Source organism: Melopsittacus undulatus, chromosome 2 (assembly GCF_012275295.1).
Source record: "Melopsittacus undulatus isolate bMelUnd1 chromosome 2, bMelUnd1.mat.Z, whole genome shotgun sequence".
In the NCBI taxonomy this organism is placed as follows: Eukaryota; Metazoa; Chordata; class Aves; order Psittaciformes; family Psittaculidae; genus Melopsittacus; species Melopsittacus undulatus.
Window position 1 is genome coordinate 25,631,720 of NC_047528.1, and position 22,830 is coordinate 25,654,549.

The 22,830-nt window shown below is 45.9% G+C and overlaps 1 protein-coding gene across 1 annotated transcript in view; it reads right to left on the reverse strand.

Moving 5' to 3' along the window:
* LHFPL6 (LHFPL tetraspan subfamily member 6) overlaps window positions 1-13,973 on the reverse strand; it is a 143,711-nt gene extending 129,738 nt beyond the window's left edge. The window contains exons 1-2 of the mRNA XM_034074397.1: window positions 13,273-13,973; window positions 10,312-10,870 (exon numbers count right to left, since the gene is read on the reverse strand). Of these exons, the coding sequence (XP_033930288.1) occupies window positions 10,312-10,696 (385 nt within the window). The 5' untranslated portion in view covers window positions 10,697-10,870; window positions 13,273-13,973. The remainder of the gene's footprint in view (window positions 1-10,311; window positions 10,871-13,272) is intronic.
* Between the last annotated feature and the right edge of the window lie 8,857 nt (window positions 13,974-22,830).

Below are 22,830 nucleotides of genomic sequence, written 5' to 3' on the forward strand. Positions count from 1 at the left end.
TCAAATAGTCTTATCTCTAGGATAGAAATATTGATGTCATTAGTATTAGTGTCTCTGACTTCAAAGGACACAGAAAAATTTGCAGCCTGTAAGGGCTCTGCTGCTGTTATAGTAAGATTTTGAAAGACTGAAAGAGTCAAGATACCTGAAGTGGTTGGTGACAGAAAGAAAAAAACGACAGCAGAGTATGATATGATGGTTACTCTCATTTGTCTTCTTCAAGTTGCATCTCTACTATTCCAACAGCATTACAACTCCCTGCTTGCTCTATGATGCTCATGAACTTGCTGGCAGGGATGGACTCCTCAGAGCTATTGGTTCCACACTTCATGACCAGTAATGTTTATTACTGATTCTTCCCTGCTCATCTGGTCTGTTAAAATGGTTGGTGTTACTTAAACAGCAAATCTCTGCTAACTCAGGTCTCCTTCAGCGGGACTCCTAGGGGAACAATTGCACAAAGAGCTGTGCTGTTAGATCTGTTGGAGCAGCAGTCTTTAGCAAGGCTGCAGTCGAAACTTCTGTGAGCAAGGTGAAAGCAACCACAGGAAATGGGATCCTTTTAAGAATATACAGGATCTAAGTCTGTACCTTTTCTTTACCTATTTCAGGTAAGTACCTGCTGAATTTTATTCCTTTCCAATCCTACTTGATGGCCCATGCACAGAGGAAAGATTCAAGCAATACAGGCTACATCTGATTATGAGTGTAGGAATCTAAATAATGTCATTTATAAACTGAGAGTGACAGAGGACATATATTCCACTGGTTCAGCTTCCGTCCTGAATTTGTCTTATATTTTACATCCTGTATGAATACAGAAGAGAGAAAGCTGACTAATCTTCAGTAAAAGATATGCTACAAAATCTGTTAGGATAACATCACTGTCTAAATTCCCTTGTTCTGATCATCTTCCCAAATGCTTCCCTGCCTTAACTCATCTGGACTCCAAACCTAAATCCAAGAATTTGACTGTGCTTTACCATAGTATGGGAAGGTATTTCATAGCGCAGGAAAGCAGATATTGAACATAGGCACTAGTAGCTGCAGGATGCAGTTTAGCAAGTCAAAGTTAAGCCAAAAAGGGATGGAGCTGCAAAACTGTTCACTGCACTCATCTTTTGGTGGATGCCTATAGAAAACCAGAGAGATAACTGGTGTGAAATATAACAGCTATGAATCAGCTTCTATACAGGTTGGTAAAGAAACCACAACATAGCACAGCTTAAATGAATTAAAATCAACGTAGCTTTGGATCTTAAAAATAAAAGAATATTCATAATGTTCCTCAAGAAAATGTAATTTTGCAGTTATATATTCTTGGTACTACATTTTTAATATTTGCAGTAATGATCTGGAAGAAAAATAGGGTAATTCACTGAACAACTTATGAAGATCCTGCTTTTCTGAAGTTAATTAAACTCAGACTAGTTTTTTTCCTACAGATATACTCTTGTTCAAACCAAAATTACACGAATGCTGTCCTATGACCCATGCTACAGCAGACTTCAGCTTAAGTAGTGTTCTCTGCTGACCTTATTATTGCTGAATCTATGAGCCTATGACATGCCATGCAGTCACGCACTAGCAACGTTTAACGGTGCTATGCTCCTTGTGTGCTCTTCTTCTGCTACCTCCTAGTGAGACATCTGCCACTTTCATATGTCCCTCTTGCAGCATCTTCATATGTGCATGTATACACTGGATTACTACCTAGCCTGCAGTTTGTCTATGATGAGGACTGCCCTTTCACATGCCTACATGAGCACAGCAAGGTCATTTAATCTTTGCATCTAAAAGGAAAGAGAGAGGAAGATGTGGTAGAACAGACCTCATAGCAGCCTTCCAGTATCTGAAGGGGGCCTATAGGGATGCTGGAGAGGGACTATTCATTAGGGACTGTAGTGATAATGGGTTGAAACTTAAACAGCAGAGGTTTAGACTGGATATAAGGAAGAAATTCTTTACTGTTAGGGTGGTGAGGTACTGGAATGGGTTGCCCAGGGAGGTGGTGAATGCTCCATCCCTGGCAATGTTCAAGACCAGGTTGGATGAAGCCTTGGGTGATATGGTTTAGTGTGAGGTGTCCCTGCCCATGGCAGGGGGGTTGGAACTAGATGATCTTGAGGTCCTTTCCAATCCTAACTATTCTATGATTCTATGATTCTAAGAGGCCTGAGCAGCTAACTTGCAGGTGAAGAAGAGGGCTTCGTGTTGAACAGAAGAAGGTGCCCCTCCCCAGCCTCTCCCCAAAGTTAGCCTTTCAAAAAATGTTTTTAAGCTAAAGAGGATAAAAGAACTAAAAGGCCATTTTTGCATGTTTTTGCCTGAGGTTTTTCCAGGTACAGATTCTGGAAAGAGTTGGGAAGAATGTATATAGATGCGCAAAATGGATGAGATAGGCTTGGGGGAATTGCAAAAGACTCTGGGGTAACTGTTTCCTTCCTGGAAGTCTCTTGACCATCTCAGATCTTCCCTGTCCCCAGCAGGGCTCTTCTCAGTTACATTTTCTCCCTATAAGCAGAAAATGATCCTGACCTTAGTTTTCCAAGCAGAAAGCAGAGAGTCACACTTCAGCTGTCAGACAAAATAATGGTTACTGGTCATTGCCTGCAGCTCAACAAAAACCTTTATTGGGAGCTTCTCATCCCCGTAGTCAACTAGAACTAACCTCACCAAAGCCCCTACTTACTTTGACAGTCTCAGAAGCAAGACTGACCCACAGGTTGTCTCTGACACATTTCTTGAAATATGATTTAGATCCAGCAACTCCTTCTCTCCCAAGAGCCTCCTCTTCTTTAACCATTTCCCAAGCATTTCCTTTGAGGAACAGCTTCTCTACATACTGCCACAGTGCTATGACTTGGTGCTCTTCCCTTCTCTGCCCTCTACATTTTAGACCTCAACCTAGAGTCAGATTCAGCTATTAGTGTGTTAATAACCTGCAGATCTCCCTTGTATCTGTCTTTTTAAAATCTCAAGCCCAAAATCTCAAAGGCTTTCTTTAAGATTTCACCACTGACAACACAAAGCCAACACCCCACACTAGACATTCTTCTTATCTTAATGGAGTGCTTCTTATTCTTCTGCCCTCTTCACCCAGCACACACTTGTCCTGAGCACCCTATGGGAGGTGGAAACAGTTACGGTCACTATGGGCATAGAACACTTGGAGAAGTATTCTGCAGTGATTTCATGTGGTGCTAAGAGCTTTTTCCAGAAAGCCACTTTTTTTTTTTTATTATTGAGACAAAATCAGAAGTAGTTGAGATCTGTGTCCCTTTTTCCTCAAATAATCAAATGCTCTTTTTATCACCCCCTACTGCAAGAGCTCCACAGATTTTCTAACCAGCAATTCAACCATAGTTTCAGGAGTTTCAGTACTCCCATGAGACACAAGGGAAACAAGATGATGAGAGGAAGAGAAGGCACTGCTGAGTACTTTGCTCATTTACCAAAGGGAGTAGCAAAAACTGTGTTTTACTTGAGTACAACCAATGAGGGATCAGTACTGAAGTTGACAGTATACAAATCTCATGGCTACCCAATAATCACGGAGAGGGCTCACTTCTCACATGCCACTCAGAATCAGGGCCAAAATGTGAGGTTCAGAGGGGTGCCTAAGTCAGCAGATCATTACATACTGTGCTCCTTTGGATTCATACCTCTCTGAGCTTGGCTTAGCTGTTCTATGCAGTCAAAGGGAATTCTGAGCTAGCAGCTGGCATCTATAATTCCTGTGTGCTGACCATATTAATGAAAAGCTTCACCTTGCCAGCATAACGCTCTTTAAATTGACCATCCTTGCAATACTTGTGTCATTTGATCTACTGCCTCTCATAAAACTGGCTAAGCTTTAAGTTCATTATGTTCTTAAAATTATAGCTATGTTCTTAAAATCATTGCTCTGCATTCAGAGAGCAAAACTATTCACCAAATTAGTATGTCGTATCTGAGCTATCTACCTGCAAATTTCTAGTCTCCCAATTTGAGTAGAATTGACTTGCCACAGCACAATGAAAATAATGAATCAGTAATTACAGGCTCCAATTTGCAATAGATTTGTTAAACTTCACTTCCTGCTGTCATGGCCTCAATAGTTATGGGCAAAGATACATCCTTGTAATCTGTTCTAGACACATTATATATGCTTCAGTCTTCCAGACATTCAAAGGAAACCAGCTGGAAACACTGCACTTACTGCTATCAGTGAAGACTGTATCCATCTACATAACTGTGCCCTCAAGAGGTTACAGGCAGCATGACTTTCACCTCAGTTGTCAGTTCTTCGAAGCAATCCAACAGAGATGTCCATGAAGCATGCTCTGAGACAGCAGCAGTTTCCCAGCTATGGACTGCAGACCACTGACAGCCACTGCAGAAATGGCTGGCTTTGGGGTGTTGCCCGCTTCTTGTTGCCCACCACCAAACTGCCTTAGAAAAAGCTAAAATTAGCATTGTTTTTCATCTCAGCAATTGCTGTGATGACTACAGAGCTGCCACGTGACCATGCATGGGAAAGGATGCAGTTCCCATAATTGCAAGTGGGAGCAAAAGTCTATGATGCAATCTTCCTGGTAGGAACAGAAACTCAGCATGTATCATCCCCAAGTCATCTTAAAATACATGCATGCTCTGTAGCCAGGATTATCTGAAATAGCAAATACAGACTAAGTATGTAAGATCAAACAATATCTAAAGAGCCATTCTGACTCTGTGTGGAGCTGCAGTTCTTGCAGGTTCTGCCATTCAATATTTATGAGAAGAGCAGATTTATGGTATAAGCATGCATGAATAATTCACTCCCATGAGCTGCCACATACAACTGGGGGAAATCCCAGCTGTAAAACCTTGGCACCGTTTCTCTAGTGCGGGCTGCACTGCCTTTATACAGGTGTTATTCCACTGACCTACTTGGAGTTACTACTCCTTCATACTGCTAGAAGGAAAGGATGGGGCTGTTTGCTTACCACCTCTGGTAAGCAAACCTCTCCACCACCTCTTCCCAGCAGTAAAAATTATTCCAGTGTTGAAGTAAATTTTAGCAGCCTTAGTGCTTTGGTTCACCACAGCTTCAGAGGCTTGCAAATCTCACCCACTCATGGGCTTCCCACAACACTCCATTGTCAATTAGCTTAGGTCTTCACCAAGTCCATATTTTTAAATCATGCTGAGAAAATTACTTGGATCCTGGACTCATGAAACACTACTAAAGCCATAAACTAGCTACCCTGAGCATGTCTTTATGCTGGTTTCTAACTTCAAGAGAAATACGGTTTATCCCAATGCTCATCCTCCACCACTAGAACAGGAGCAGGGTCTTGGTGCAGGTGATTCACACAAAAAGAAACTAGCTAGCCATTTTCTTGCCCTAACACAAAATAGGATCACTCAGTGGACTGCCTATTACCTCAGGTTTTTTTCTTCATATAAAGATAGGATGGGGTTCTTTCCCCCCATCAATATATACATATATATATATATATATATATGTGGGTTTTATTTGTTTAGATCTCCAAGTGGAAGCCAATCAGAATTACAATCACTGTACTGCCACTGAGACATATTCAAAGCACGCATTGTGGTATATAAGTAAACCTACAGCTGTAGTACAGGGAACAAAGAGCTGGCATTCCTGGTTAGTAAATAAAGTGAACAGCTTGTGGCTATATTGACATAAAACAACCTAATAATTTTAGTGCCTGTGTTAGACATCTGAATAAATGTAGTCACGTAATTTAAACAGTGATACTATACTTATTTATAGAAGCTAAGGATCTGATCAAGGATTTAAGGATCTGATCTTTACCCGAATATGTCACTTCACTTCATCCAAATTACTGGCTTTCACCACCTGGCCTCTCCTCATGTCCCCACAGTTGGGTTTTAAGCAGGTTAAGAACTGACAGGTTCTCACTTCGCTCATTTCATACACACTAATAAGCAGTCTTCCGAAGGGTAAGACAAAATATAAGTCACCACTGGTGGGATACACTTTTCCGATGATCACCAGCTGCAACTGGCATTCTAAATATGTTACTTCACCCCACTATTGTTCTTTTAATATTAGTTAGTGTTAGCTTTGTGTTATCCATTGTGTTATTGGTCTGAATTGGAGGATGTTGTGATAAGTGGCGATTTTGATTTCTTTGTCAAACGCACAGGGTAAGGCACTGAAAGATACCTTTTGCAGGAGTTTGCTGAAAGAAGAATCTATGTATTAGTAAAAGAATTTACTAGCTTTATAGAAAAGGGGGGACTGATGTGAAGGGTTAACCGATGTACAGGGGGTTAGAGTCAAGCCACTTTCTTAACAATGTTACTGCTTACTTGTGCTTACTCAACAAATGTGTGCTCAACACTTATTGTGCTTGCCAGAGCAAGGACCAAGGCTATTGATAAAAGGAAGGAACAGTAACTCCTGTTCTCTGGACCCCTAAAACATCTGAAATCAGCTTTGTGGTTTGGGCAGTGACTAAATCACCAGAGAACATGCACAACGACTAGAGATGAAAAGTTCAGGGAAGACTCGTTTACTTTATCTTGAGACCCTTGCCCACGACCACCAGGAGACACTACACAAGCAAGGACCTTTTACATCATTATAATATGAAGTGGGGATATGTCATGAATATGTATAAGCATGTTTCGTAACCTCATGAATATGTAATAGTTTAGAGGATAAATATGAATGAGAACAACCTCGAGGTGCACATGCCTTTGGAGGAGCGATCCCCCATGCATCTCAGCACTGAATAAAGCATACCTACTTTACAACTTTAACAAGTTGTGGAGTCTACCTGCATATCACAGACTAGGGACAAGTAAGCCTCCTCCGGAAGCTTTTGGGAGAACTGGCTACATGGGATTTGGAGAAGGCTGAGGTTCTGAATGGCTTTTTTGCCACGGTCTTCACTGGCAAAGGCTCTGACTGCAAGTCTTGGAAGGCGGACACAGGGACTGTGAAAATCTAGACCTTGGGCCCACTGCACGAGAGGATCTGGTTCGAGACCATCTGAAGAACCTGAATGTGCACAAGTCCATGGGACCTGATGAAATCCATCCGCGGGTCCTGAAGGAGCTGGAAAATGAAGTTGCAAAGCCACTGGCCATCATATTTGAAAAATCATGGCAGACAGGTGAAGTTCCCAACGACTGGAAAAAGGGAAATATAACCCCCATCTTCAAGAAGGGGAAAATGGACGACCCAGGGAATTACAGACCAGTCAGTCTCACCTCTGTGCCTGGCAAAATCTTGGAGCAGATTCTCTTGGAAGGCATGCTAGGGCACATGAAAAACAACAAGGTGCTTGGTGACAGCCAGCACGGCTTCACTAAGGGGAAAACCTGCCTGACCAATTTGGTGGCCTTCTATGACAGGGCTACAAAAATGATGGACAGGGGTGGAGCAGTTGATGTCATCCACCTGGACTTGTGCAAAGCGCTCAATACTGTCCCACATGACATCCTTGTCTCTAAATTGGAGTGTCATCAATTTGATAGGTGGACCACTCGGTGGATAAAGAACTGGATGGATGGTCGCACTCAAAGAGTTGTGGTCAACGGTTCAATGTCCAGCTGGAAACCAGTAACGAGTGGTGTCCCTCAGGGATCAGTGTTGGGACCGGTCTTGTTCTACATCTTTGTCACTGACATGGACAGTGGGATTGAGTGTGCCCTCAGCAAGTTTGCCAATGACACCAAGCTGTGTGGTTCAGTTGATACACTGGAGGGAAGGAATGCCATTAAGAGGGACCTTGACACACTTGTGAGGTGGGCTGATGCCAACCTCATGAAGTTTCACCATGCCAAGTGCAAGGTCCTACACCTGGGTTGGAGCAATCCCATGCACAGCTACAGGTTGGGCAAAAAGGAAATTCATGGTAGTCCTGCGGAGAAGGACTTGGGGATGTTGGTCAATAAGAAAATGAACATGAGCCAGCAGTGTGTGCTTACAGCGCTGCATCAAAAGGAGCGTGACCAGCAGGTCAAAGGAGGTGATCCTGCTTCTCTACTCTGCTCTCAGAAGACCTCACTTGTAGTATTGTGTGCAGTTCTGGTGTACTCAACATAAAAAGGACATGGAACTGTTAGAGTAAGTCCAGAGGAGGGCCATGAGGATGATCAGGGGACTGGAGCACCTCCCATATGAAGACAGGCTGAGAAAGTTTGGGCTGTTCAGCCTGGAGAAGAGAAGGCTGTGTGGAGACAGTATCTGAAGGGGCCTATAGGGATTCATTAGGGACTGTAGCAACAGGACAAGGGGTAATAGGTTGAAACTTAAACAGCAGAGGTTTAGACTGGATATAAGGAAGAAATTCTTTACTGTGAGGGTGGTGAGGTACTTGAATGGGTTGCTCAGGGAGATTGTGAATGCTCCATTCCTGGCAGTGTTCAAGACCAGGTTGGATGAAGCCTTGGGTGATACGGTTTAGTGTGAGGTGTCCCTGCCCAAGGCAGGGGGGTTGGAACTAGATGATCTTAAGGTACTTTCCAACCCTAACTATTCTATGATTCTATGATCACAGCAGTGCTGAGTGAAATGAGAGACAACCATAAAAGGAAGTAGAGGAGAAAATCAGACATGCTGTGTAACTAATTTCTGAACTGTAAGCAAACTTGTTGGCAATTTTCTTTTCATATCACAAGTTCACATTTCTTTGATTTGTCACCTACGGAGGACAAGCACTGCCTGCTCACACCCTTCCAGGATGAATGGAATGCTACCTGGTCAGCTGGGAGCAAGCTCTGGGAATGGACATGGTAGAGTCTGAAGGGACCTCTTACCTCCCTGCACAGCAGCCACCATCCCTCCTCAGAGAAGAGTGCATGCATCCAGCCCACACCATGTCATGGGGAGCGGGGTTCCTCCCATGTCCCCCAGCCAGCCGCTACCATGTTTGCTGGGACAGCTGTCAGCAGACAGAGGCACAGCCAGTCCCATTCCATGGGCAGGCAGGAGAGCACTGCCACCAGAGAGAAAAGAGCTAAACTCTAAACCAGACGAGCCAAGCCAGCAGCTGGAAAGAGGGGGGTGGTTATAGCATAAGCCTGTGATGGCTCTGAGTGAGAATAGCCAGACCTAGTGGGTTTGCAGAGTGTCACTGAACAGAAAATCCCCGCCATTCCCTGGATGCCCATCTGGATCCTATAATGGGGAAGGTTTCAAGAAGCTGTAGCTCCCAGCAGAGTTAACTCTCCAGCAGCTGCTGCACCTTCTAATTGTCAGCCAGATTAAACACAGGAATTACTGTGGATCGCAAAGCTGAGGAAGGAGTGGAATGCTGGGGTTGGCTTGCTCTGAAGTACAGAAACTACTCAAAAAGTTGGTGGCAGAGCTGCCCACAGCCAGGAGTGAACTGTGCTCCCATTGTCTGGCTAGAGATTTGGCACAGGGCCCTTTCCTTGCCTCATTTGTCTGCCCTGAGCTGGACAGTAGCAGAGTTTTTGTCCTGTGCTTCCTCGGGGCTGCAGACTCGGGATGCATCCACACTGCCCTTGCGGGCAAGTTTCTGTTTGGTCTCTCTCTAGCTTTCTCCTGCAGGGCATGAGCCAGGGTACCCAGCTGGGATCAGACACTGCAGGGCACCTGGAACACTGGCACCTGCACCCAAAGCTCAAGGGAACACTTCCCTTTATGGGAGCAAGCACACAGGGGTAGTGGAGCACATGCACCAGGCAAAAGTGAGTGCCAGTGAGCTGCATGTCACCAATGACAAGAGAGTGATGATTTACCGGGAAAACTGCCCTATAAAAAACACACTTGAGGATCCTGTTTATTGTCTCATACTCTTCAAACACTTCACAGTTACAAATACTCTGTACAATTACAAGCTAAAAAAAGAAGAGGAGGTAATTCTCCCACGCCCATGAACTCAAAAAACCTTCGGCACCATCAGCGGACAGCATGGGTTAGGCAGCCTGGCAGGGCTCCTTCTGGAAGATGGTGGGACACCCTACCAGGGACAAGCAATCCCCCACCTCAAACCTTGGTCACAGTCTTGTGCCAGATCCATGCAGAGCTCTGCTCTAAACTACAGTCCACAAAAACACTGTAAAGATGATGGCCTGCGGAAGTCAACTTGCCATGCAAGTCTCAAAGACTGCACAATGACCAGGCAGGGACTTGAGCACAACAGAGTGACCAAAGGTGGCTGTGTCTTTGGGCCACATCCAGACAACCAGCTCAACCACCGAGGGAGCCAAGTGGTCTCCCTTGCCAACAGAGTTTGACTCATCCCCTCCTTGTCCCCAAGCACCAGTGGAGTCTCCACACAGACACCCTCATCCCCTCCCCACATGCGCACTTACCCCCCAGGAACTGGATGCCTCCTGCCACCCTGCCCACGGTCCTGGAGATGAGCTCGGACACACAGCAGCCCATGAGTGCCGTGAGGGCCACCAAGAGGAGCAGCCCACAGCCCAGGCCTGTCACCACCGTGCAGATCCTCCACTCGGCACTCGGGATGGCCTGGAAGGAGGCATAGCGGCCGCACTGCTCCACCATCACGGTTGTCTGGCGGCTCTCATCCCGCACCGGGTAGGAACACCTCCGGAAAGTGCCAAATGAAACCGACTTCTCCAGCTGAGACCCCAGGAGCCAGTAGGGCATGAAAAAACCCACGCAGGAGGCAGCGGCACAGAGGAAGGAGAGGAAGGCCCAGACAACGCCAGCACAGGTGAGGCTGGAGGCCATTTCTGTATCTCCTCCAGGACCCCTCGCGATGGGGAAATAGAAAAGTAGCTGTGAGTTTTAGAGCTGTTTATGGATAATCCAGAGTCTCTCAGCCTTGACAAATCCTCGTGCTGGGCGAAACTCGGATCCTTACAGCCAGGGGGATGTTTTCTCCCATCATGAAGTCAAAGGTCCCTATAATTAAATAATATACAAAAGAAGGAGAAAAATGCAAGTTCAGTAATACTGACATTAGAGAAAAAAAATTGTTTACCCGCACTTTTCCTTCCCACACAACTTCTCATTAAGACATTTCATTTACTGCCCCATCCTTGCAGGCAGTGGCTAGTACTGCTGTCAGTGATACCAGCTGCTGGGTCAGTAGGACAGTGGTGGGAAGCAGCCCAGCTGGCACAGGCTGTTATGTGCATCCAGGAACACTCTGCAGCCACCTCCCTGTGTACTTGCCTACTCACTGTTCACTGTACATCTTGATCCTTTTCATACGGATAAAGTGAGGTCTCATTTATCCTTAGCTATCAGGCCTTCCTCTTGCGATGCCTGGGGAATGTGCTTCCCATTATACTTGTCCCCACAGCTCCAGTTCAAAACTGCTTGCAGTGCCTAAGGCTTTTCAAAATCAGACCTTTGTGGCTGAGGTAAACCTCATCAACACACCCCCAAGCGAAGGCTTATGAGGTGACATTTTTCCAACATTCCCTTACGTTGCTGGCATCTTAAGTGTAAAAAGGAGCCTTCTATCACTTGATGTACAGAAGTGCCAGGAGCCCAAACTTCAGGTGGGCTCCTGGTAGGTGAAGACATCACCACATCTTTTGGATTCGCCCCCACATACCCTCAAGCAGCACATGACTAGAACACAAGGGTCTCTCCAAATAGTCCTGTTCATACTCAGCCCAGCTCCTTGGCTTCCTTGCCTCTTCCTGCTCAAATCGAGGAGCCTTAAGCCTTCTGCATCCCTCTCAGACAACTCCCAACCTCTAAGCTCAGTACCAGTGTGATCAAGTGCATCTGACTGCCACAGAAACCCACACGCTACTTCCCAGAGGTTGGGGTGTGTTTCTTGTTAAATCCACGCTGGATCATTACTCCAACTGTATTTGTAAATTTATGATCATTTCTCACAGTTGCTGCCAAATTAATTCTGATAGCTATTTATACAGGCGCTTTTTCTTCTAAGCGTGATTAGACACCAATCAGTGAATTCAATTCATGTACAGGCAATAAAATTAATACTACTTCAGCACAAGGAGGGAATGTAGAGGAGTCTGTAAGTGAAATTAAGCATGTGCACCACACAAAAGTTTTGTTTACTTTTAAAACATTAAGAAAAACAATTCTCTTCTATAATGTTAAAAAAGGCCTATGCTGCTACTCAGGAAGTGTACATCTATCTACAGAAATGCCTTTCAACCTGCAAAACACCAGAACCCTGGGGACAAAAACTTGAGAGAAGGGCATAGGGTGCCTCCATCCCTCCAGACACCTTGAGAAGAATCTGCCTGTGTCTTGGCGTGGCACCGTATGTCTAAGGCGAAGTGGGTCACGGCACCTGGGGAAGATCATTCCCTAAATCAGGGGAGGAGGTACGGCTGGAAATAAGGCACAACATGAAGGCTCCAGGGGTAGGGCTGCGCAACCCCCCGAGTGCGGCGGGGCAGCAGCTTTACCTCCCGGGAGGCTGCCAGCCCGCAGCCGGGCGCTCTGCGGGAAGGCGGCTCTACCCTCCGGTCCCGAAACCCCGCTCCCGGCCCTCCAGGGGTAGGAGGGGGCGGCGGAGAAATCCGGCTCCCCCTGAGGGAAGGCGGTGGCCGGGAACCAACACTCTACGGGGTAATGCGAGGGGAAGGCTGCGGGGTGAGCGAGCGCCGTGCCCGCGGGGCCGGGAGGGTGCGAGGGGGAGCGGGGGAGGAAGTGCAGATGAGGGGGGTAGGGGATGCGGGGGGGGGGGGGGGGGGGGGGGTGTCAGGGAAGAGGCTGGGGGAACAGGGGGTTCGGGAGGCGCAGGCTGGGAGGGGAAGGGGGTCCGGGAGAGAAAGGGGGATGCGGGCGCGGAAGGGCTGGGAAGGCAGAGGTGCCGGGAGGGCAGGGGGCCCGAGGGACCAGGAGGACGTAGAGTCGGGAAGACAGAGGGGCCGGGAAGGGAAAGCGGTCCGGGTGGCAGGGAGATCCGGGAAGAACGGGGGCCCGGGAGGGGTAGGATGCGGGAAGGCAAGGGGATAAGAGGACTGGGGATACGGGAGGAAAAAGGAGTCTGGAGGATCCGGTGGAACGGACAAGGGATGCGGGCCGGAGCGGAGAAGAAGGATCCGGGAGGGGCAGAGGGTCCAGGACTGCAGAAGATGTGGCCGCGCAGGGTGGTCAGGGGTCGGGAAGGAAAGGAGGTTCTGAGGGCTCAGGAAACCGGAGTCATGCAGGAGATGCAGCTCGCAGGGAGTGCGGTAGGTCAGGACTTCGTGACAGGAAGAGGGTTCAGTGGTCCGAGAGAGCAGGGTCCGGGAGGAGCAGGAGACGTTCGGTGACGGGGGTGCCGGCACGGGTCCGGGAAGGTGCCGTGGAGGCGAAGGGCTACTTACTGACACGCCGTGCGCGAGGTCTGCCCGTCGCGGATGCCAGGAGCACATGGGCGCGGAGCCGGGGCGTGGGGCCGGCGGGTGGCGGCCGCCCCAGGCGACTCTGCCCGTGGTCCCGGCGAGAAGGCGACGCGGACGCTCCGAGGCGAGCGGGACAGGGACCCTGCCCAGCCCGGCCCGTCCGTCTTTCCCTTCCCTCCTCCGCACGTTCCTCTCTCCCCCCTTTTGATTCCTCGGGAGGCAATGCACTCCGCCGCCTCTCCTCCCCCTTCCCCCGCCGCCGCCTCCCCGGGCGGGACCTGCCGCGGACGGCGCTGTTGCGGGGCCGCGGACGGGGCCGGGGACTAGCGGCCGGGCGGCGGAAGCGGCGGATAGGCTGCGGCGAAGAATGGGATTCCCCCCGAGCCTTCCCGGGGCGGGGGGAGGGTCACGGCTCCGAGAGGTCGGAGCGGGGTGGGGGTCCCGGCTTCCCGAGCCCGGCCGGGGCTGAGGCGGTGGGTCTCGGTTCTCGGGGGCCGGAGCGGTGGGTCACAGCTCTCCGAGCCCGGCCGGGGCCGCTCGGTCTGGGGGTGGCTGGGAGCGCTGCGGCGGAGCCGAGATCCGCTCCTACCGCAGCAGCTCGGCGGCTGCCTGCGGGGTGTGGGGAACGGTGGAGCCGCTGCCGAAGAATGGGGAGAGGGTAGAAGAGGAAAAAGCCGGCGGGGAAGGAGTGTTAGAAGGAAAGAGGAAGGGTGCAGCCCTTACATGGGAAAATATGGGCTAATCTCCTGATGGGGGTGGGCGCGTGTCTGTCTGTTTGCATGCGAGCTGCTGATCCAGCATTTTGATAGCAACAGTTCGGGAGCCTGGTCTACAGCGGGAGTAAATGTAACCACAGCACCCAGCAGTTCATCCTGGCTGGGTTAATGCGAGCGGAGACACAGGAGCTCCAGTCCTTTCCCAGAGTGTCTTCAGTGGGAAAGTTTTGGGGAGGGGTTGCCTTCTGGGGGCGAGGAGGGATGGTGCACACAGAGCCTCTGGGAGAAAGGGAGGTACTCTATTCGGCTTTTTCCTCTCGGCTCTGCAGCTTGAATAAATTCCTTCACAGGGAATACAATTTTATGCTAAGTTTAAATTGTGTCAGCACCAGACATGCAAAATCTCTTTTGTAATGTTTCTTATTCAGTACTGGAACATGGTACGTGATTTAAGTACCGATCATTAATATTATTAATGCTAAATGGTAATAAGGTTTATTGCACTCAGCCTGTGTTTACACCATTTAATAGTAGCAACAGTCATGTTCAGAATTAAATTACTTAACCACTTTATTGGTTTGGTTTTTCTTTTTTTATAAGACTTTCCATTTTCCCCCATAATGCAAAGTCTTAAAATCAGAACACTACTGAAAATGCATATTTTCTCAAGGGATAAAAGACGGATTGGAATGTATCTAGCAAGATCGAGTTTTCCATACTGACATTTCAAGCATATTCTTTAAGGAAAAGTGCTTCAAATCAAAGAATTAGGTTAAATATAGGCTGAGTGCTAGAATATGTGCAATAATGGGTTTCACAAGGAAGACAATGAAAGCATATTCCCAAAACAGCCATGCTTCCCTGGCTACCTCTAGGCTATATCCTCATGGTATACACCTGTATTAGTGAGTAATGTGGATTAGTCTGATCCGATTGGTTGGTGCTGAGGACCTGAATATTTTCACACTTTTCCACAGGGCTTTATTTTTCAGATTTACTCCAACCTGGGTCTATGGACTGAGGGCATCATGAGCACTCAGAACACATCAGATGCAGTCCTGGAGCTTGAATTCTGCCTCAGTGTCCTCCGCACCCACTTTGTGTACTCACCCCTGCTGAGTGAACCACAGCCTGGTGAGGCTGATCTGGAGATTCACTTCAAAAGCGTGCCCTTGATCCACACCAAAACATGAATGTGGCGGGTAGAAAGAGAGCTGGTGTGAATTTCCCAAGGCTGAGAGCTGGAGCCTGCTCTGCAGCATACCATTCTAGCACCCTCCTCTCAAATCAGCTTTCTGCCTGGTGCCAAGCCTCCACTTGTGAGAGCGCACTGGCTCTCAGGTCTCCACTTCGGCAGAGAGTTGTGCACTGCTCCATGAGTATAGACACTCTTCATTTACTGCTTGCATGCCTTCACCTAGCTCAGTGGGGTGTTTTACCTCCTGCTATTCATTGTACCAACGCCTGAAATGGCAGGGATACTAAGCTCCCTGTGTCACTTGAACTGTGCTTTTGGTGTAAAGAAAGAGAAGAATCAAGTACTGTTATTAACCCCACAATGTTTAAAGACCCTGTCTGACATTCTTTCCTTGGCCAGGGGCCTTGCTTATAATGAAATTGTGATAAATGTGTCTGAATTAGGCATGTGTTGGGATTAGACATGGGTAGAAATTGCTTGGCATTAAAATTGTGTAAAAACTTTGTTTCACACATGTGAACAGTATCTCAATTAAAATTGGCTTTGTAAACCTAGGGAGAAGCAAACAAGTATGCATTTATTAATGAAATTTATATCTTCCATGGTATGTGCCAAGGTCCCCAAGTCAGTGTTTGCTTTGCTAATGTCATCTCTACAGCAGTTCATTTACTTCCCTTATATGGCCTTTACATTCACTCCCTGAGCTGCTGCTATCCTGCATTCCCTCACAGAAACCATACGCTGAATTCTGCATTTCTCCTGAAGCATCTTATCTTGCCAACCATCTCTGAATGCCCCCACAAGCTGGCTGCATGACTTCTGCACTTGTAGGGCAATAAGCTTTATTTCACAGTTCATTTTCTGTCAGAGAATGAGTTTTGATTAGAAACAAATTAAACACATCATGTGTATAAGTTAACATCCAAACTCTCATTCCATTTTTTTCCCTAATGTTTACAACACAGCATGCTTCAACTGTATCTGCATTTGCTCCCCTTTCAGGGAACATAGTGCTTAGAAGTATTTCTGCTGGGAAAGTTAGCAGAAATATTCCAATCCACATCTAGCCTGTCTGAAAGAAAATGGGAGTTATCATGTGGTGCTTTAGGATCCAAAGTCTCTCTTCTAACCACATAAGCAGAGAGACCTCCTTGGAGCAGAGCGATAAAAGTCATGGTCCCCAGGGTCTTGTCTATACTGAAATAGCAGCTGGTTTGAAAACTGGTTCTAGTGTTTTGAAATTTAAGAGAATACGCTTCAGAGTTGGTCAAGGGAACCTGAGTTCCAGATTCCCCACTGCTGAAACCACTGGAGGTGAGACTGCATCAAATACCCATGAATACTGTCAGAAAACTACCCTAGCAGGGAGACGGGGAAATATGCCCATAGATTTTACCATTCCTCTTCTCCCCAACCCACTGACTAAGCTGCTGGGGCCCTACAGACTTGGAGCTAATCAGGGCAGCAGAATAAAGAGAGAAAATCATATCACTGGACCTAACTCAGTCCTCACTAATATACACATCACAGGCTCAGCCACAGACTCTTCCATTACAGCATATCCTGTAAGACAATCCACTATCTATAAAATGCCATAGGGAAATATGTATGTTCCCAAACAATGAGGAAAATTGAGCAGCTACCAAACCCCCATCTTATTATTCAGTCTTTGACAATAAAAAGAAAAAAGACTTTTTATCTTGCAGGCCACCATCTGGTTTTCTCTTGTATGGTCTGCAGGAGAGTGATCATGCAGACATGGTTCTGAGCATCTTACAAAACTGGATCTTCAGGTCATGTCTGTACTTGATTTCAAATGAAAAAGAAAGGTGTAGGCACAACAACAGACTTCAGGCTACATACTGGGAGCAACAGAAAGTCAACCCAATTATTCAAATACAGTCTAAAAACCAAACAGACAAGTACTGCTAGGAAAATCATCTGATAATTAATATATTTGCCTGAAATATGTCCAATCCCAGCAGCTGGGAAAAAACAAAATCAACTAAATAGGCAGAAAAGGAGAACTGCAAGTCTAACATCTGCAAATTTCTCAGAGGAAGATAAGAAAACAAATTCAAGTCAGCACATCCATGTGGTGTCTTTTCCACATCAGACACATTGCATGTTTTCTACTGTGGGAGAAACTAGACTCCCAAGAACTGGGGCTGGTGTCTAAACCTGAATCCTGGCCTAAAAACTTAGCTCTGAACAAAAAATCCTCTCTCCACTTCCATTCCAAAAACGCATTATGATTAATGCTCATTTTTGTGGTGGGAATTTTTATAAATCATATTACTGACAGTATATGAACAGAACTTAACACATTTCTGGAGGACAGTTGTCTTACTGGATATAACACTGTTAACATCAGTCTGTTAACCAATACACATGCATGTACAAACAACATGTAAGTGTAACCTAAGAAAAATGAGACATCCTTTATTATTTGCCATAAACCCTCCTTATGTTGTTTCATCTTTATAAAACTATTACTTATTATCTATTATATAAAAGCCAACAGGTGATCTGCATTTTACAAGGCTCTAAAATAGTAGCTACAGCAAATCAAGCTACTTATTATCTCTTTTGTGTCCTGCTGCTGACAAGCCTGGTGGCTGTGGGAGAGGCTGGAGAGTTTTACTCTGCACCAGCTTCGCGGCTGAAGGGAGGAATGCCTGCTCTGCCCTCGCAGACACTGCCAAGGTGACAGCTCTGGGATGACAGGTCCCAGACTCGTCCTCCTTCAGCAGGGAATTGGCTTAGTCCTGCACAAACTCAGGAAAAATGTGGATGATTTCAATCCTAAATTTCCACTGTTCCCAAGTGGACTTTGAAAAATAAGGAATGTCTGGATGATGAATGAGTGATTTCCCTGTAAGAAACTGGCAGCATGTTTTCTGTGCATATAGAACCAATACAAATAATATAATTGTGGCATCTTATTTACCAGGGGAACATCTGTCTGTCTTCCCTTGACACTATTAAATAAAGATGTGGGGAATATGCCACAAGCAGGTACTGCCACAATATATTCTTGCATTTCATGGCATGTGTGTTCAGAGAAAAAAGATTTTTTAAGGACACATGCAACCAGAAGATTTTTCTTTTTAATTTAAAGCCTCAGTTAGGGATCAGCTTTCAGCTGAGAGTCATGTTTTAAAATCAGGGCCAGAAGCAGGCTGCTCCTCAGGTTAGCCCCATAGGGTGCGTGGTGCAGTAGAGGCTGTACTGGTGCTTGGTGCTGCTCAAGTGGCACTCGCTGGGTGTACAGGAAAGGGAGGGCATGGAGCAGTGGCAGAAAAGGGGACAGGCCAGCCTGCAAGCACAGGAAGGCTTAACACCTCCTGGGGTCTGTGGAAAAAGCAGGGGATTTGGTCTTTTTTCCTGTTGAAGCATTTGGTGCAGGCTACAGACAAAGGCGTGTGCAAGAAAAGTGGTGGCAGAGAGCAGAGCTTGTTTCTGCTTTACACAGAGTCTGATTTCTAATAGCCCTGTGCCATTATCTTGAGTTTCCAGAGGTGCACTTGCACAACCTGCAACAGTGACTTTAGTGTCACGGTTTGCATAAACCATGTGTATCTGAGATGGGGATGGAAGGCAGTGCTATGTTCCTCTCCCCAGCCTTTTGTTGCAGAACTGGAGCTGAGCTGCTTCTCCCACTGAGCTCTACCAATCATTAGCATCTAGGTCACTATATTAGATCACATTCCCAAGGATGAGGCTAATGATTTCTGGGGTTTTTAGAAAGGAAAGATGAAAATCCTTTTGTTGGAGACAATGGTCAATTTGTTCTACAAGTGGAAGCTCATTTCCTCCCCATCATACCCTGAGGTTTGTACAGCTCTCAGGTGATTCCATGCAGGGTGAACCCCTGTCATCTCCCACAGATTCATTCACAGGAAAATTGGAATGCCATCTCTTGTCAGCTGAAATGCAAATGTATCAGCGTTCCAAACATGTTTTCAGTGGGGGAAGCTTTCTAAAAGACTTGTCAATAGAAAATCCAGTATATTTGGTATTCATGTACCTACATGGCTATGCATTTTTGTATTATACATATATACCTCCACATATTACAGATACTGCACAGGGAATACCTGAGACCCAGACTGGGTTGTAGAGCCCAGGCTACCTGTGTCTGGGGAGCAACAGGCACCTATTCAGCCACAGTGGATCGAATCATGTTCCAGCCATGCCTGGTGCTCATACGGAGGCTGCAGTGAGCTGAAGAGAGGTGTATGTCAGCCTGCATGTCTATATTAAATCTTTTGCTTTGACTCATGTTATCCTTCAAATTAGAAGTTGTTCTTCCTGTGTCATTCAAATGCATAGTTTCTTGTTTCCACCAAAAGCTGCATGCTCTGGGAAGAGCTCTTCGCTGCACATAGAAGGGTTCTCTCTGTATTATGTAGTAGCAAAATAACCTAGTAATAGATTGTGCTTCTGCAATATAGCTACATATTTATATATTCCTTTTCCTGCTGAAACAGCTAATTAGCAAGGTCGTTACAGTTGCCACTTATAAGGGGGAAGATAGTAATTCTATTAATGTGCTCACAGGAACTTCATTTATATTACCCCTTAACCTTTATAAGGATATTATCATTTCAATAATTAATTGCTTTTTGCCATTTAATTAGCAGTTTACCATTTTCAAGGGAAATTACCCATTAAACCAAGGACTATTTTTTTTAAACAAAAATTCCTTCACTCAAATGTACACCATAAGCTGTCCTTAGAGAAGGCAGATATTTGCTAAGCCACTTTCACATTTAAGAAGAGAGGACTTTGTAGTAGCTCTTCATATTGAAGAGTTGCCCATTGCTGAGCTCTTTAACCAACTAAAGGAAAATGAGGCAGAATGTGGCAAAGGCAGTGATGAGGAGGACAAATTCAGGAAGGTATTGCATCCTTCCTCTCTGATGTAGTGAGAGTTGTCTTTCCTCTTTCTTTGCAACCATCTTATTTCTTCTAATTTACACTGCAACACCCACCCATGAATCCTTCTGTTAACTTCAGTGACTGAAAAGAGAAAGGAACTTTGGTTCAACCATGTAAAACACAGAAACTCTGGCCATGAATCACCAAGTGCTTAAGCACATCTTCAAGCTTGTGTCCAACACTTTGAAGAATGGAGCTCAAAACACATATTCCTGCTCACACGCAAGTCTCTCATAAAACAGCTATTCATTTCCATGAATCAGGCACAAGCTGATATCCCTGTGGTGATATGCTGGCATAATATCTCCACTACTGATAATAGAAATTGTGTCCAAATCCCATCATGCTAAAAGAAAATTGAATTAATATTGGTATTTGAGAAGGCGAGTAATGCATCCCAAGTAGGCATACCTCTGACAGAGTGAAACATATCTTTGAGAGATGGATTTGCATGAGAAGATGGAGAGATGACAAAATGAATAAAGAAAGGAGGCACAGAAGAAGAGAAAACAGAAGTAGCAGGTATGAACTGGACTGCACCATTGATTTATGAATGAAAATCTAAAAGTTTTTCTGTTTCAGGTGCAAAAATCAAATAGCCCTTGAGCAGTTCTACCTTTGCAGCTAGGAAGTCCATGATATGTCACCCAAAAATATATACATCTTCATGATACATCACATACCTACAGGCACCAAGTGGATCATCTTACTGTGAAAGTAAGACATTTTAATTATCTCATTGTAAAATAACCCCCTTCCCCATATCCATAAGGAAAGTCTGGGATTAAAACAGGATTCAAGCACAATGTTTCATTTCTGCAGCACAGAAGCTGGGACATACGCTTAGTATTATTTGCAGAGAAATCAAAAGCCACATTCAGACCAATAAGGGTGAAAAACCTTAAGTGTCTAGCCAACGACCCATCACACAGGTTTTCTATGGAGCCAGTTTAGGGGACTAGACAGGAATCTCAGGATGAGGCCTTCCGAAAGTGCCTTTCTTTTACTCCTCTGGTAGGATGGTTAACTATGGGCTTCACCCTTGACCTTTACATGGTAGAAGACTGGTAAGATGTATCGTACCATAAGTACTTAATTTTGTCTTCAAGTCTTCAGGTATCCAAATTGATGGAAGTGAGAGGAGATTCAGATCACTTAGTATTCAGAACTTCCTATATCAGATGTGAGTCAGCAATCACATCATTAGTAGACCAGCAAAATAATCTTCTTTTTGACCAGTGAAAGGAAGGTCTAGCTCCATGCCACTGTGGGCATTTCTTGCCATAAGCTTTCCACAGTGAGGCACAAATATTGCTTGGAGGCAATCTGCTAATTTTTGCCAGTTAGTGCTGCAATTTGCAATCTGCAAGCTGGTTAAGGCATCCGATGCTTCTCTTTAAGGTGTTACTGTGTCAGTATTATTAGGGTTCTAGAGGTTATCACACAAAAGGCTAGTATAGAACAGAAGTAGAAAGAAGCCACTGATCATCAAAATTAACACTATAATATCCTTTCAACACCTCCAGATTGGCAGTTCATTCAACATGACATTTGCTTTTTGAAAGGCATGTGCTCTGCATGCACAATGTTTTAATGTCTCATTGTTTAAGGGAATTTGACAATGATGGGTGATGTATAAACATGCTGATGATATTCTGAAGAGAGCTCTACCTGCATGGACAAGAAAGTCCTTGCTAGTTGCATGCAAAGGAAGCTCGGGGCCTCTCCTGGAGAACTTACAGTCTTTTGTAATTAATGCTGTAATTGGAGGTTGCTGGAAAAGCTCCTCGAGCTCCTGCCAGGGAATGTGGGTGCTTCAGAAAGCTGTTGACGCCATGCCGTACACTAGGCTGAAACAACCTCCTCAGCAGCAGTAGATGACATAGAGCTCCTGGTTTGGCAAAACTCTCATCTGAGCAGCAAAATGCACAAAGCTTTTCCCTTCCAATGTTATCACAGTGACATCAGTACCATCCAACCATCTGACAGCTGCATCACCCAAGGTGGCAAGGCTGAGCTGTCTTCCCTCTACATTTTAGTGCAGGCAGCCCATCACCATGCTCCTGCCAGCTGTCCTACAGCCACCCAGCTGGGTCTGGGACAGGCTTGGTCACCACCATGGTGACTGCTCTTAGCAGAGGTGCTCAGGCTCATTCCAGCCCCACTATTTCAGATTGAAAATGGATAAATATATGCCAGAGAAGTCAAAGCTCAGAAGCAAGGCTGCTTCCTGTGATCTTTGCCTTCACATAATTATTGGCTTCCAGTGCACCAGCACTAGTCATGGGGATGCCTGTCATGTAATAATGTCACAAAGGCAGAAATGACCACCAGAAAGGGGTGGCAGGTAATTTTAGCTAGAAACTGCAGGCTTAAATACATTTCTTCTGGAGGTGAGCAGATCTTTGCAGAGAAATTATTTGCAACTCATCTGCAGTGACTGCGACCAGTGTCAGCTGTTAATTAATAAGTTATTTTTATCCACTGCAGCTCTACAGCATCTCTGAGGGTGATGGCATCTCGCCAAGGCTTCGGAAGTGCTGCATGAGCTGACACACAAAGATGAATGGTGGAGACAAGCCCGGAGGACACCTCTGACTCAACTTTACAGAGGAAATCAAATCCAAATATACCAGGTAGCACCACATTGTTGCTGCTGAGAAGTTGTTTTGATTCTCTCCT